The sequence below is a fragment of the Hesperophylax consimilis genome, chromosome 10, assembly GCF_061612785.1.
Source record: "Hesperophylax consimilis isolate HC1 chromosome 10, BYU_Hcon_1.0, whole genome shotgun sequence".
NCBI lineage: Eukaryota > Metazoa > Arthropoda > Insecta > Trichoptera > Limnephilidae > Hesperophylax > Hesperophylax consimilis.
Window position 1 is genome coordinate 28110314 of NC_142845.1, and position 13376 is coordinate 28123689.

General features: G+C 35.6%; 1 protein-coding gene across 4 annotated transcripts in view; it reads right to left on the reverse strand.

The window, feature by feature from the left end:
- Positions 1 to 13376, reverse strand: part of orion (chemokine-like protein orion) — an 82237-nt gene that overhangs the window by 11432 nt on the left and 57429 nt on the right. For all 4 annotated transcript variants that reach the window (XM_089636804.1, XM_089636805.1, XM_089636803.1 and 1 more), the window contains 2 exons: positions 2388 to 2605; positions 243 to 335 (listed from right to left, as the gene is read on the reverse strand). In XM_089636804.1, coding sequence (XP_089492930.1) covers positions 243 to 335; positions 2388 to 2605 — 311 coding nt within the window. The remainder of the gene's footprint in view (positions 1 to 242; positions 336 to 2387; positions 2606 to 13376) is intronic.

A 13376-nucleotide genomic window follows, 5' to 3' on the forward strand; every position in this document is an offset into this window, starting at 1 on the left:
TATGCGGGCACAATTGGAGCAGTCCGCTCCAGGCGCTGAATTTACAAGGTGCTGATAATACCTAACACCTAACAGTCCTAATACATTACTCTTGAGATTATATTTCATAAAAACCGCACTACACAAAAGTACAAATCATCCAAATATTATTGATTACATTGATCACCTGTCTAGGTGTCTACTAATTTAGGGCCGGCCCTGAATGGACCTAGTAAAAAGGTGAAAGTATTGAGATATGTTACCTTGGATGTTCCGGTCATACAGCTTCCCTTTTTACCGAGGATTCTCTGATTTTCGTACTCAATCCATTCATAGCGCCTCTCACTGCTGCGAGACTGAAAATCAAAATCATTTGTGATTACATTGAATTAAAAATAAATGCTTCATAACAGGAAACCGACAAAATTAAATAAATTTGATACTATAACCTTTCAGCGATAAAAATCTTACCAAGCGGAAATGTAAAAAAATTAGCTTTGGATTGCAAATAAATTGGTTGTTAACCCACAAAAAAATCCAAATAGAATTAGGAATTGGATGTATGCAAATTACATATTACAGTGGTGCCTCACACAACGAACGCCTCGCACAGCGAATGCTGCACACAACGAACTTCCTTTTCGTTCATTTCACGATTCATACAACGAACTTCGCTTCACACAACGAAGTCGCCCGATCTTCTACGATCACTGCCGATTAATTGCATCCTCCCGCGCAGGCAGTCGTTAGACTCGTTAGTCACTGCGTAGTACGCTTAACTTACGCACGTATCGCAGCAATCGTTCTTCATTACGAATTAAATCGCACACGTATCACGGCAGTCGTCCTTTTAAGATAAACTCAACATTTTTTTTATATGATGGGTTCTAAAAAAAGCAGGAAGGTGATTTCTCTTGAAATGAAACAGGAAATAATTAGAAGGAGTGAATGTGGGGTAAAACAGTGTGACCTCGTCAAAGAGTTTGGCCTCAACAAGACCACCATTTTCACCATTTTGAAAAACAAGGATGTAATAAAATCAAACAGCTGAAACAATCTGAAGCAAACAGGATCAACGACCTGTACTCCGATACTCTTGTCCGTTATTTCCGGCAGATGTTGAAGAAAAGAGAGAAACAAACGACTTTGGACAGGTTTTTCACTGCACCATCGGCGGAAAATGGATGAAGATGTGCAAGATTCGATTATTTCTTAAAATTAAAAAATGTGTGTTTTTTTCATTATGTTTTTAGATGTATCTAAATAAAAATAATAACAAAAAATTTATCTTTTTTTATGTCATCTTACCATATTTTATGCTACAGAACGAATTATTTTTTTTAACATGTATTGTTATGGGAAAACGCGTTTCACATAACGAACTTTTCGCATAACGAACTTGCTCCTGGAACGAATTAAGTTCGTTGTGTGAGGCACCACTGTATATGGTTTACCACACCAATATTTTCAACATGAGGATAAAAAACATTTCACTGGGATTTCCACGAGATCTTTTTGATACAGCAAGTCCAGATATCTGAGCTTCAAACGTGTTTATGCAGGCTCGAGATTTTCTGACTTATCTCACTTTTGTAATGACTGCCTCTAGCGTGATTCAGTGGCGCAGAAGGTTAACAGTGCATATATCATTATAAAACAAGTTCCATTGTTTGCGTTCAATAAACATAATAGTTTGTGAACAATTCCAAAACATAATATTGAAGAATAATTTAAACATTAGAGGAATTAACAATAACTCGTTCAGTTGTAACTTCTATTAGTTCAAATAAAACAGTTACCATAAATTTGTTTGCCGTTTAGCTCAATAAATTGTTTTCTCAGAGCAAAATATTGTTACTTACGAATTTCACCCTGGTGAAGGACCATTATATGTCGCTTGAAACGGCTTTAGTTGCATTTGGTAACCAGATCTGAAAAGTCAGATTCCCAACTTTCCCCTTCCTCATCTCAATCTCCTTCCTCTGTACCCCAATTTGGGATGCCATAGTATCTTTGGCTCCGGACAGTCAGGAGCAGTTGGGAATCTTGTGCGGTATACACATAAAAATAAAACTTATACATAATATTGTTATATGTTCGAAACCAAATTTATCCATGCAGTTTGGTTGCAGCTAAGCAAGAGTCGGCATTTCCACGCCAAATCTTTCTTATTTCAATTATCTATGGTTGTGATCCTTATGGTCTTTCCGCTGGACCGATTCATATGTACGAGTCAATTTACTGGCAGTTGAGGATCTTTCACTAGCAAAGCAGCTGGAGTGAAGGTGTTTCCTACGGGCGGCAAGAACACTCCAAGGGTTGTAACAGCGATGATTTTTGGACACCAGGGTTTCAAATTAGCCACGACACTTAAGCAGGTCAGATATTTAGTTGATTATTTGTCTTACCGCTGGACAGATCCACATGTCGGAGTCAACATACTGGCAGTTGAGGATCTTGCCCTTGCAAGCCGGCTGGCGGGAGCAGAACTGGTCCTTGAAGCAACCGTGATTTTTGGCATAGTTGTAGTAGGCACAGTTCTCACGGCACGTGTTGTCCGCGTTCATGTCTACCTCGTTCTCCACGTAGCCCTGCAGCAGGCGGGTGAGTGCCACAAACGTCTCACCTGCAACACAATTCAATATTCTTTATTATTTTAAAAACATATAAAATAGTAAATAAAGTTAAACTTCATTGAAGCTAAATATGTCGCTATCCGAATTGATTCTGTTCAACAACAAGATTGCCTCCCAACCGGCGTGACCATCGGCAAGTTAGTCCTGCAGGCTGGCAGATAAAACAGTCTATTCTGTCAGTGATGTAGATAACCAGCGGGAACATAGAAATGAATGCTCCCCATGATAGCCGAGTTTTCAAACCATCCATGTGATGAAATGTATCAAGACATTATAATATTATAGTTGGACTGCAAGCAAACAAAGGTGCGCAGAAAGGACCTGATTTATTAGTAGTTCGCTGGCATTCGTTGGTAGCTTGCCACACCGCACTCACCTTCGTTTCAGGAAATGTTAGGGAACAGCCTTTTGTTCTTGGTCTAACAATAGACGATTAATTTTATTGTTTTGATTACTATTCTAGAGTCCGAAGTTGCCTGGAGCCAGTAGGAATGTACTATCCAGCGGTGTCACAGCTATATGTTCAGGACCACCACTGAGCCAAACGGCGCCTGGCTCTAGTAAAAGCCTCAAGGGCGCTTTGTTAGGTGTTAGTTTATCATTAACGCCTCGGCTCCTTGGCACCTTGACAAGTCGGCGCTCGGAGCGGCCCACATAAGACAGGCCCTGGGTATGTGCAAAGATCTTAGGGGGGTAATTAAATTGTTTCATAGTACTTTCACAGAAGCGAAGTATTGAATTCCAGTCTAAACTTTAGTTTACACCCGCATTGTGCTTACTTACTTAACTACCATCCTCAATAATTAAGGGAATGTTGTGAGGTAGAAGGAAGTAGAGAAGGAAAGGTAATTGGTTTGAAACTTATAACTTAGAAGTAGAGAAGGAAAGGTAATTGGTTTGAAACTTATAACTTAGAAGTAGAGAAGGAAAGGTAATTGGTTTGAAACTTATAACTTAAGGGCACTTTTTTTTAATTTACCAGGGTGTTCGTCAGGATTGGTAATAATTAATTGTTTTTTATTGTTTATTCTTTCTTTACATTGTATCTTTTTTTTATGTTAGAATTTTTAACCTCACTAGGACAAGCCTGTTTGAGGTAAGGTTAGGTTAATAAATTAATAAATTACGAAAAGCTCCGCATTATCAGTTTGTTGGGCAGTTACAAATTTAATAATTAATCTACATTGCCCACACTTCCTCCCAGATGGTACCTACATAGATATAAACAAAACATGACCAAATGTTTAACCCAGGGAAGGCTGGGCAACACAATACCATCCACCTATTAGGTATATTAATAATGGTTATTGCTCTGCATACTTATTTATACTTTTTTTTTTACTATTTCTCATTCACTGTAGAGTGTAGGTACCTTTCGGGGGCTTAGAATCACGGGGGCCTAGCTACAAAAACTGGTGTTTTGAGTTAAGCTTGGTTTCGGTAATGCCTTAATCACATCTATTAGTGATACGAAGCTCTATCTCGTACATACAGCCGTTTAAGAGATATAGTTGGTGATATCAGTTGGGCACTTGGGCATATGAGCATTCTAATTTTTATTTGCGTTTATCTCAAAACTGTGTTTTTGTAGATAGGCCCTTGTGATTCTAAACTTGTAATATATTGGTGTACAATTCTCCAACATTTTTTTAAACCCTTAAAGATACATTCCGCAATGTTTGATCAGAGTATTGGCACATTGCCAGATGCTGGTCCAAGGGAGCCTGCTATGCCTCAATACAAAGTAATATCACATCAAAGCCGTTGTTTGAACAACTCCCCCATTTCTCAAAAAAATAATTTTCCTCACTTATTCGAATGAGGATTGGACATTGTTCCGTTCTCACCTTTTTAAAATGCATGTGCTTGACTCAGATTGTAAACTCTGTGGTCTAGAAGTGGGAACATAAAGATCACATATTTTTTGGTTGTCCCTCTCTAAACAAATATCCTCTCTCTTCTATCAAGGCTTATCTAAAATTACCCCTCCATTGAACATCTCATCTCTTCTAAGTCTGAATTCGACTCCAATCTTCCATATAATTTTGAAATTTGCCAATTTAAACAAAATTAATATACAAATTCACCTTTCCTCTCTCCGTAATTTGAAATGATGGCCCTTGATGGCCTTGAAGGATGAAAGCCAGAAATATTTGAAAAAAAACTCTTACATAGACTATAAAAAAACCTTTTTTTTGTAATATGTCTTTTTTAAGTCTTAATAATATTATAATAATTTTAGGAATAAAAAAAAATTCTTGCCAGATGCCGATCGGTAGAACTGACATTTATTTCGTAAATTAACTGCTGTAATTTCGTCCGATTTCAGAGATATATATTATGTCCGCGTATGTGTACGTGATTAAGGCCCCGTAGTAAGCGTTCAAAGATGGTTTGAAAGGAAGGGTGACCGGATAAATCATCAAAATGATAATTCATCACATTTTTAAACTTATATAAAGTGATGGAAAGTGATGAAACAAAAACTTTATTAACTGGGTTAAGTAGGTTAGGTTAGGTTAGGTTAGGTTAAAAAAATATATTTTCATCGTTTTTAATGACTTTATATCACTTTTTAAAAGTGTGTTGAATAGTCACTGTGTTGAGTTAGCATGGAACCGAAAGGAAGATATGTAAATACGAATTTTAGAAGGAGCGCGCTAATGTTAAAAAAACAATAATAATTGTGAAAATATTTAATAAAACACGACTCCTTTGAAATAGATCAAAAATCTCTCGACAAATGCTTTAGTTGCATTTAAAGATACAGTGTGAATGTTTTCATGCCTATAACATATTAAATAACAGAACAAAAGGTGTTTTAAATAATTTTCGGAGCTTACTTTGCGATTTTTTTTGTATCGAGGAATTTAAAATAATTAACGTTTTAGCACAACAAATGTATAGATATTATCTTTAAAAATAAGATTTTTTTTTTAGAACTTAAAAACTTAAAGAGTTAAAGAGAAACTTGTTGTAATCGGTAGAAATTGGGAATGCGGAGGCTTTACATCAAAAGTTGATGGGATGCATTTATTTGTATCTGCTGAGGAAGTAGGTTAATTTCCGCTTCCAAGATTTGAATTAATTCATTAGCGAAAACAAAATTGAAATTCAAATAGGTGTATTCAAAAAATTAGTTATTATTACATGAGATTTTTTTCAACAAAGTCTTTAAAGAAAAAAATTAACAATTAAGTTGACATTCTGTTCATCTCAGAAAAAACTCTCTAACGGTGAACTCTGACGTCATAAAATTTGAAAATTGTTCTGTTATTCTCTTACGCCATTTAGTTAAGTAAAAAAAATACGATTTCTTAAAAAGTGTTGAAATCTGGGGCGATGTCGTGAATACAGCTACTGTAATAAATCCCATTTTTTTATTAAAGAACCGTTACAGATGCATAATGTATGCTTCACAATAGTATATAAAACCGCACAAAACTGCTCCAAACTGTCTAGAGCCAGTGAGACTATGGCATCCGCAATTGGGATATGTGGTGGCTGAAGGTAGTGGGAAGGAAAGGAGAAAGAGGACCACCATTCAAAATCGAAACGTAGCTTTAAATGGCTTTAGCCATGTTTAGTGACAAGATCTTAACAGCCAGGTACTTCCTTAACTTCCTCTTACCCAACAACTTCCTCTCCCAGCTTCAATTGGGACAGCGGGGAGTAGTTGGGACATATAATAATTTTTAAAATGGACATTGCCTAAAGCCTTAGTAATATTAGCAGTGTGCGACAGTATAGTATAAAAAGTTTTGTAATTTAACAGTGTCAAGCAGTGATGCCATAACGTGAAAATAAAAATCGGTAGATTTGGGTGAAAAATATCGGTAGATTAGATACGAAAATCGCCAGAATTTCAAATTGGATTTGTGTGGGGTACAGTATAGTAATCATTACTGATGACTACTATTAGTACTACTCAAATCCGTGGGGGGGGGGGGGTGGCTACAGGAATATCACGAAAAACTTATTTCCTACAATATTTTAAAATCCATGAAAAAATAAACAACGAAAAAATAATTCCCCACATTTTCCATGGGTAGAGAATTTCGAAAGGAAAAAAATTGGTAGATTTTCTGCGCGATATCGAAGTCGGTAGATATCTCTGGTCTCAAGTTATAATAATTATTGGGGATTCCCCGTCTAATCAAAGATTTGACCTTGTTTCACCCGGCCACAGTGATAATTAGACTGGGCAAAATATTACACCAAGTAAACTACGAGTCCACTAGAAAAAATATATTAAAACGTTGCTCCCGCACTATTGCAGCGCTTCGAAGCTTTGCTTTCGCAAACAAGACTGAAAAATTCCATATTTTTTTAGAGCATCATTTAGAGTACTATTAGTGGAAGCGTTCGTGGGATAGGTGGGAGCATAATGTATAAAATAATAGGTACCAATACTAAAAATATTATTTTGAATATGTTATTATATTTTATTCATTATTTATCGTACACTTTTGTTTTGTATTAATTTTTGTATTATTAGCAGATTGTGTGATGCGCGGTCACACAACTCACAATCATGCTGAAATAATAATAAAAAATAACCTTGCTCATTCCTTTCTACTACCCTTCATTCATTTCCAATCTCTCCTCAACACTTAGTATGCCATAGAGTATAGACCCTAGTAATGTGAATATATTTATAAAAACATATATATCGATCCTAGATAATATCCCCAAGATAACTTCTTATATTCTGAGAAACGTTATAAAAAATACAATAAAACTAGCTGTACCCCGCCACGTATTGCTGTGGCTCAGTTTTATGTGAAGATAGAGAAAGTATAGCGCGTGTTGCTTTTACGTCCAACCAATGGCGCTGTTTTCCAACAAAGCATGTTTGTTTAAAAAAACAACACGTTTTTACCTGTCACAAAAACGTATATTCGAATACAAAGTTGTGTCAAAATTACAAAGCAATCTGTGAAGAACTTTCTGAGATTTAAGATTTTGAACAAACGAACATTTACATTTTTATTTATATAGATAGATTGATGAAAACAATATTCTCGAGTTTTATTTAATTTTCCAGCTGAATAAGCATTCTTCACAGTAAAAATGAGACTATCCTGTAAATAAACAGATTTACTATGACCCACAGACATAGGAATTAATAGACGAGAAGATAATGGCGAGGGGTAAAATCAACTGTTGAAGAACGAAGGGAGTGAAGCTGACTGTGATTCGTCAATAAATCAATCTGACAGTAAATAGGCATCTCGCATTATAATATCACCATTTACTTCTTAAAAGTAAAATCTGCTTTTGAATGAATAGACATTTTTACATGGGAGCGCAAATTACTCGCCACGTTATGAACTAATTTGCGAAGTCCAAATTCGGCAAAAAAATTCGGTTCTATTTTCAGAGTCGAATATTTCGTTTAAGTATTTAGTTAAGACACTTTTATAAATGTTCATAATTTACTTCCCAGCAACCAACCAGCTTTTTGTTTCGCGTCCAGACATGTTTCTACAACTGATCCATATTTTACAATGTGAATATGCTTAAAATAAAGTAAAATAATGCTTATATATGGAATGTAATACGACAATTGGGTTTATTCTCTATTTCACATCTATTTTTACAAGTTTTCATAGTACAAGTCAACATTTTGCCGTGTTATTTCGTAAAATGAACCGATGATGCCTCGACCATAGTTCGCACAAGAATGATGACGTCACGTTTTCAAATTTCACTTGAGGCCATACGCGAGCACAGCCGGCTCCAATGGAACCGGTATGGGGAGTGGGGATAATACGCTTTTAATCACTTAGGGCAGGTCTACTAATATTCATATGTCTATGCTATGACCATTGAAAATCGAAATTATGACATTTGGAATTTTGTGATACACTTTTTCTTAGATAAAATAAACATATTTTAAGTGATGAAACGACAAGCTACAATAATATTAACACTACATATATGGTGGGGCATTTTACCGCCAAATTGGTGGCGAAGCGCGCGTGTTTTTTTTTTCATTTTAGCGCCAAAATTAGACATTCCGCAAAATATTCATATCTTATGATCTATTTGATATTTTTCGATGAAACTTTCGGTGTTTTACTTTAAAAAGATGTCTCTATTTATTTACTTAGCAATGTATGTGTAATTCCTTATTTATGAACCAAAACTTTTTACTTTCTTGGGAATCATAGTAAAACAGTATTTCACAATCGAAATAACATATCGAAATTTATTCATACAAAATTTCAAGATTATTTAGAAATTTTCAATACATATAAAAAAACTATAACCTAATAGTGCTTCAATGTGTGATAGCGTTCGAAACACTTTCCTTTATGCAGGGGCACTTTGCAAAACTTGCACATGTACCGCGTTTCACTGCGTAGTTTGTGAGCGGAACATACGCGACAACGATTTTATTATTTTTAATTTTTTGTTGTGTTTCAAACTCATTGTATTGACAGGTAGATAGATCGGGTACCGCCGACAATAGAAAACACATGACCCCGCACCCATTTAGAACCCCTTTTTTACAAGTTTCCCGCTCCTTACCGCTTTGCGCAACAAAACGAGTAAACTCGTCTCCCGCGTCTTACTGTAAAAAGGCGTATGACGAGTTTTCTCGTTTCCCACAAAGAATGTGTTAAGATACATTATATCCTTGCCAAGCTGATAAAATATATTCTAATATACTAGGAGCATTTTTAGGGCACATATTACAACATTATCGGGACAGGTCTACTAGCAAATCCACTGTGAATTTCTTGACACACTTAATAACTGCGTACACAAGTCGTGGAAATTGCACTATCATAAACATAATTGAATACATGTTATATTTATTATTTAAATATAAACAATCCGCCAGCTAGATAACGCAATGTGCGTAATGAACCATTAGTCAGTCAACTCAACATAAAATTATTGTTGGTTGTGAATTTGTGTATAATTTAATGCAGTGGCGGGGTGGTGCCCATTTCCCAGGGGGTCTACGGGGACCCCACCTGATATTCCCGAAACTTAATTGAACCTTACTCTGACGGTCTCCGTGGTCGAGGGTTAAGGTTCTCGACTAGCAATCCGGAGGTTGCGGGTTCAAATCCCGGCGTGCAAGTAAATTTTATTATATTAATTTGTGTTGTATCACAACAAAATATATATGTAAATATTATAATATATTTGCGGCATGTTTTAAAGTGGAAGACACATGGAGTAAAATACTAACTAACAATCACACCGTTTTCCCGCAGGGGTAGGCGGAGAGGATGGACCGCCAAACAACTCGGTCTTGACATACACTCCTTGTCTCGTTCATATTCATACATACTCTTCTATTATTCTGACTCTTGACATCAAGATAATTTATTAAGAATCTCTTCAAATTATTGCAGGCCTTACGAATGGATTAACAGGTTTCCTGATAAAGTTTGGTTATGATGCCGGAACACGTGTTGAAAATGAAAATCCTAATATATTAGCAATTGCAAGGCGATTTGCCTCGATAATGTATCATAACGAAAAGCAAAATATTCGAATTTTCATGAACACGTGTTCCGACATCATAATAAATCTAATTGATTAGGAAACCTGTTAATTCTTTCTTAAGGCCTGCAATCCCGTTTTTAACCGGAATTACCAATAATTTGAAGAGATTCTTCATAAATTAACAATAGTCCTGATGAAAGACCACCATTCAGAATTGAAACGTTGCTGAAATGGCTTCATCTGCATTTGATGACCAGATCTGAATAGCCAGGTCTACCCCACTTTCATCTTCCTCTTCCCTATCTCCTTCCCCTCCCCACTACCTTCAGCCTCACAATAAGAAACAAAACAAGAGGAAGGTCACTGTCTACACGATATTTCTAAAAACTGCCGGGCATCGCCTGGGATTTCAGCTAGTTTAGAATAATTTGTATTCTTTTCTATACTTTCTATAAATATAATATATACAGGGTGTATCGGCACGTACCCGACAAACTTTAACCAGCTATTCCTTAGCACATTTGGAGTAAAAAATGTTATTGGCACTTTGCTGTCCGGTAACATTTTTTTTTTAATAAAAAATTTATTATTCATATTTTTACCACATGTCACCAATGTTTTATCCTTTGTCAAAGTTTGAAAACCCGTCTGGCAATATTTTGTTCGAGTTTCGTTGAATAATGCACGTGTGTACCTACGTTGGCGCGCTTTTACAATCACAACGAAATGGCACGGCACCATTCGTCTTATTTTTAAATATTATTATTTAGTGTGTACGAAAGAGCGAGGATACTTTTTGACATACTTGCTAATAACAGCTGTTGAACACGAGAAACAATGCAAATGACAGTGACGGAGTGTGGATTTTTTTTGTTTTTAATGGAAAAAAATGTTACCGGACAGCAAAGCGCCAATAACATTTTTTACTCCAAATTTGCTGAGGAATAGCTGGTTAAAGTTTGTCGGGTACGTGCCGATACACCCTGTATACTTCCCTACCATACCATATATACACTATATACACCGTGGGGTAGTTCAGAAGAACATACAACTTTACAGACGACTTTATTTTAAACTATTTAGAGATGCGACGTGAAACGAAAAAATAGGTTCTAATTTTACGTTTACGTTCCACGTTTCTACTAGTCCGGGCCTAATGAATGTATTTGTTCTAAGCAAGTCTATATTTTATTAATAATATTATTTTAATGTACTGTATATATAATCAACCACCACCACAAGACGGGCATGTGCCTAGCTTGGTGGTCTAAAAATACCTAATAATTGTAATAACCATGTCTCTGAATAAAGAAAATAAATCATTCAAGGTATTTTTTACGATTCAAAAATAATGATTTGGTTACAAAATAAATATAAAAGAGACTACCGTAAATTTATATTTTTTCAAGAAACTTTAAGACATTAAGGCGATGCACTACGTAGTAATGCAAAATCATGTGTTTTTGGTTTAAAAATTTGGTCGCCTAGAAATGTTTCAGATGCTTTAATTAAATACTGCGAGTAGAATATATCTTGGCCTTTAAAATAATCGAGTATTTTTTAGATAAGTCCTTTTATAAGCCCAGAAAAAAATTATGTATAAGGCCTATGAAAACTGCTTTAAAGTTCAAAATCTCCTACTTACGAACCCATTTGCGGTTATGATTTTATTGTATAATGTTTAAAATTAAGTTATTTATAAAATGATCGGAAAAAATTTTAATATTTATGCCTGAATGGAAGAGTGGAAGATACTACCAGTATCGCCCTGGTGTAAGACCACCATTCAGAATTGAAACGTTGCTCCAAATGGCTTTAGCCGTGTTTAGTGACTAGATCTGAATAGCCAGGTACTTCCCCACCTTTCTCTTTCCCTTCCCCCCTTACCTTCAGCCTCACAACATCCCCCAATTGGGGATGCCATAGTCTCACTGGCTCCAGACGGGAGCAGTTGGGACTCTTGTGAGGTATTCACTATAAAAAAATAAAAAAAAAGAATATCCAAAAAATAAAATAAAATAAAAATAAAACACTTTTTGGCCATGTTTTTTTCTTGCATAAATCAAACCAGACGGATGGTGTTAAACGGGAATTTAAACCTTATCGCCATCTGCGTAAGGGGTGTTATTGATAGCGGCTCGATTTAAAATATTACACGACGTAATGCATCGCCTTAAATTGGATATTTCTGTAATTGTTAAATTCATTGTAATCGGTGTCAAACGACCGCTGAAACAAGGAAAATTCCATAGAGCACGTTACTGTAATTATTTCAGTCATCAAGCATCGTCAGCGCAATACAAAATTCTGTAATATAATAACTTTAATAACAAAGAACATGCACACAGTGAAAAATGCATCGTTTGCTTTGAAATCGAAAGGCCACAATTTGTATAATTCGCGAGAAGTTATTTTTGAAAGCATATTCATCTAATTAGAAAAATTGATTCCGTAATCTATTAGTCGTAAATAAGAAAGGTAAAGGTCGCAGGCTTTGTGGGTTTGTTGATCTCAACCATAAAGCTGCAATCAGTTAGTATATTTAGCAAAAAACTCTCAAATGGTGAGCTCTGAGTCGTAAAATTTTCAAAAATAAAGTGGGCTTATCATAGACATATGAATATTAGTAGACCTGCCCTAAGTGATTAAAAGCGTATTATCCCCACTCCCCATACCGGTTCCATTGGAGCCGGCTGGGCTCGCGTATGGCCTCAAGTGAAATTTGAAAACGTGACGTCATCATTCCTGTGCGAACTATGGTCGAGGCATCATCGGTTCATTTTACGAAATAACACGGCAAAATGTTGACTTGTGATATGAAAACTTGTAAAAATAGATGTGAAAAAGAGAATAAACCCAATTGTCGTATTACATTCCATAAGTAAGCATTATTTTACTTTATTTTAAGCTTATTCACACCGTATTATATGGATCAGTTTTAGAAACATATACTATCACATCACAATGTAGCGATTCTCAAGTGTGCTCATCGTTGTTTACTGGGGTAAGTAAATTATGAAACATTTGTAAAAGTGTTTTAACTAAATACTCTGAAACTAACTACGACTCTGCAAACAGAAGAAATTTACTTTGCCGAATTTGGACTTCGCAAATTAGTTCATAACGTGGCGAGTAATTTGCGCTCCCATGTAAAAATGTTTATTCATTCAAAAGCAGATTTTACTTTTAAGAACTAAATGGTGATATTATAATGCGAGATGCCTATTTACTGTCAGATTGATCTATTGACGAATCACAGTCAGCTTAACCCCCTTCGTTCTTCAACAGTTG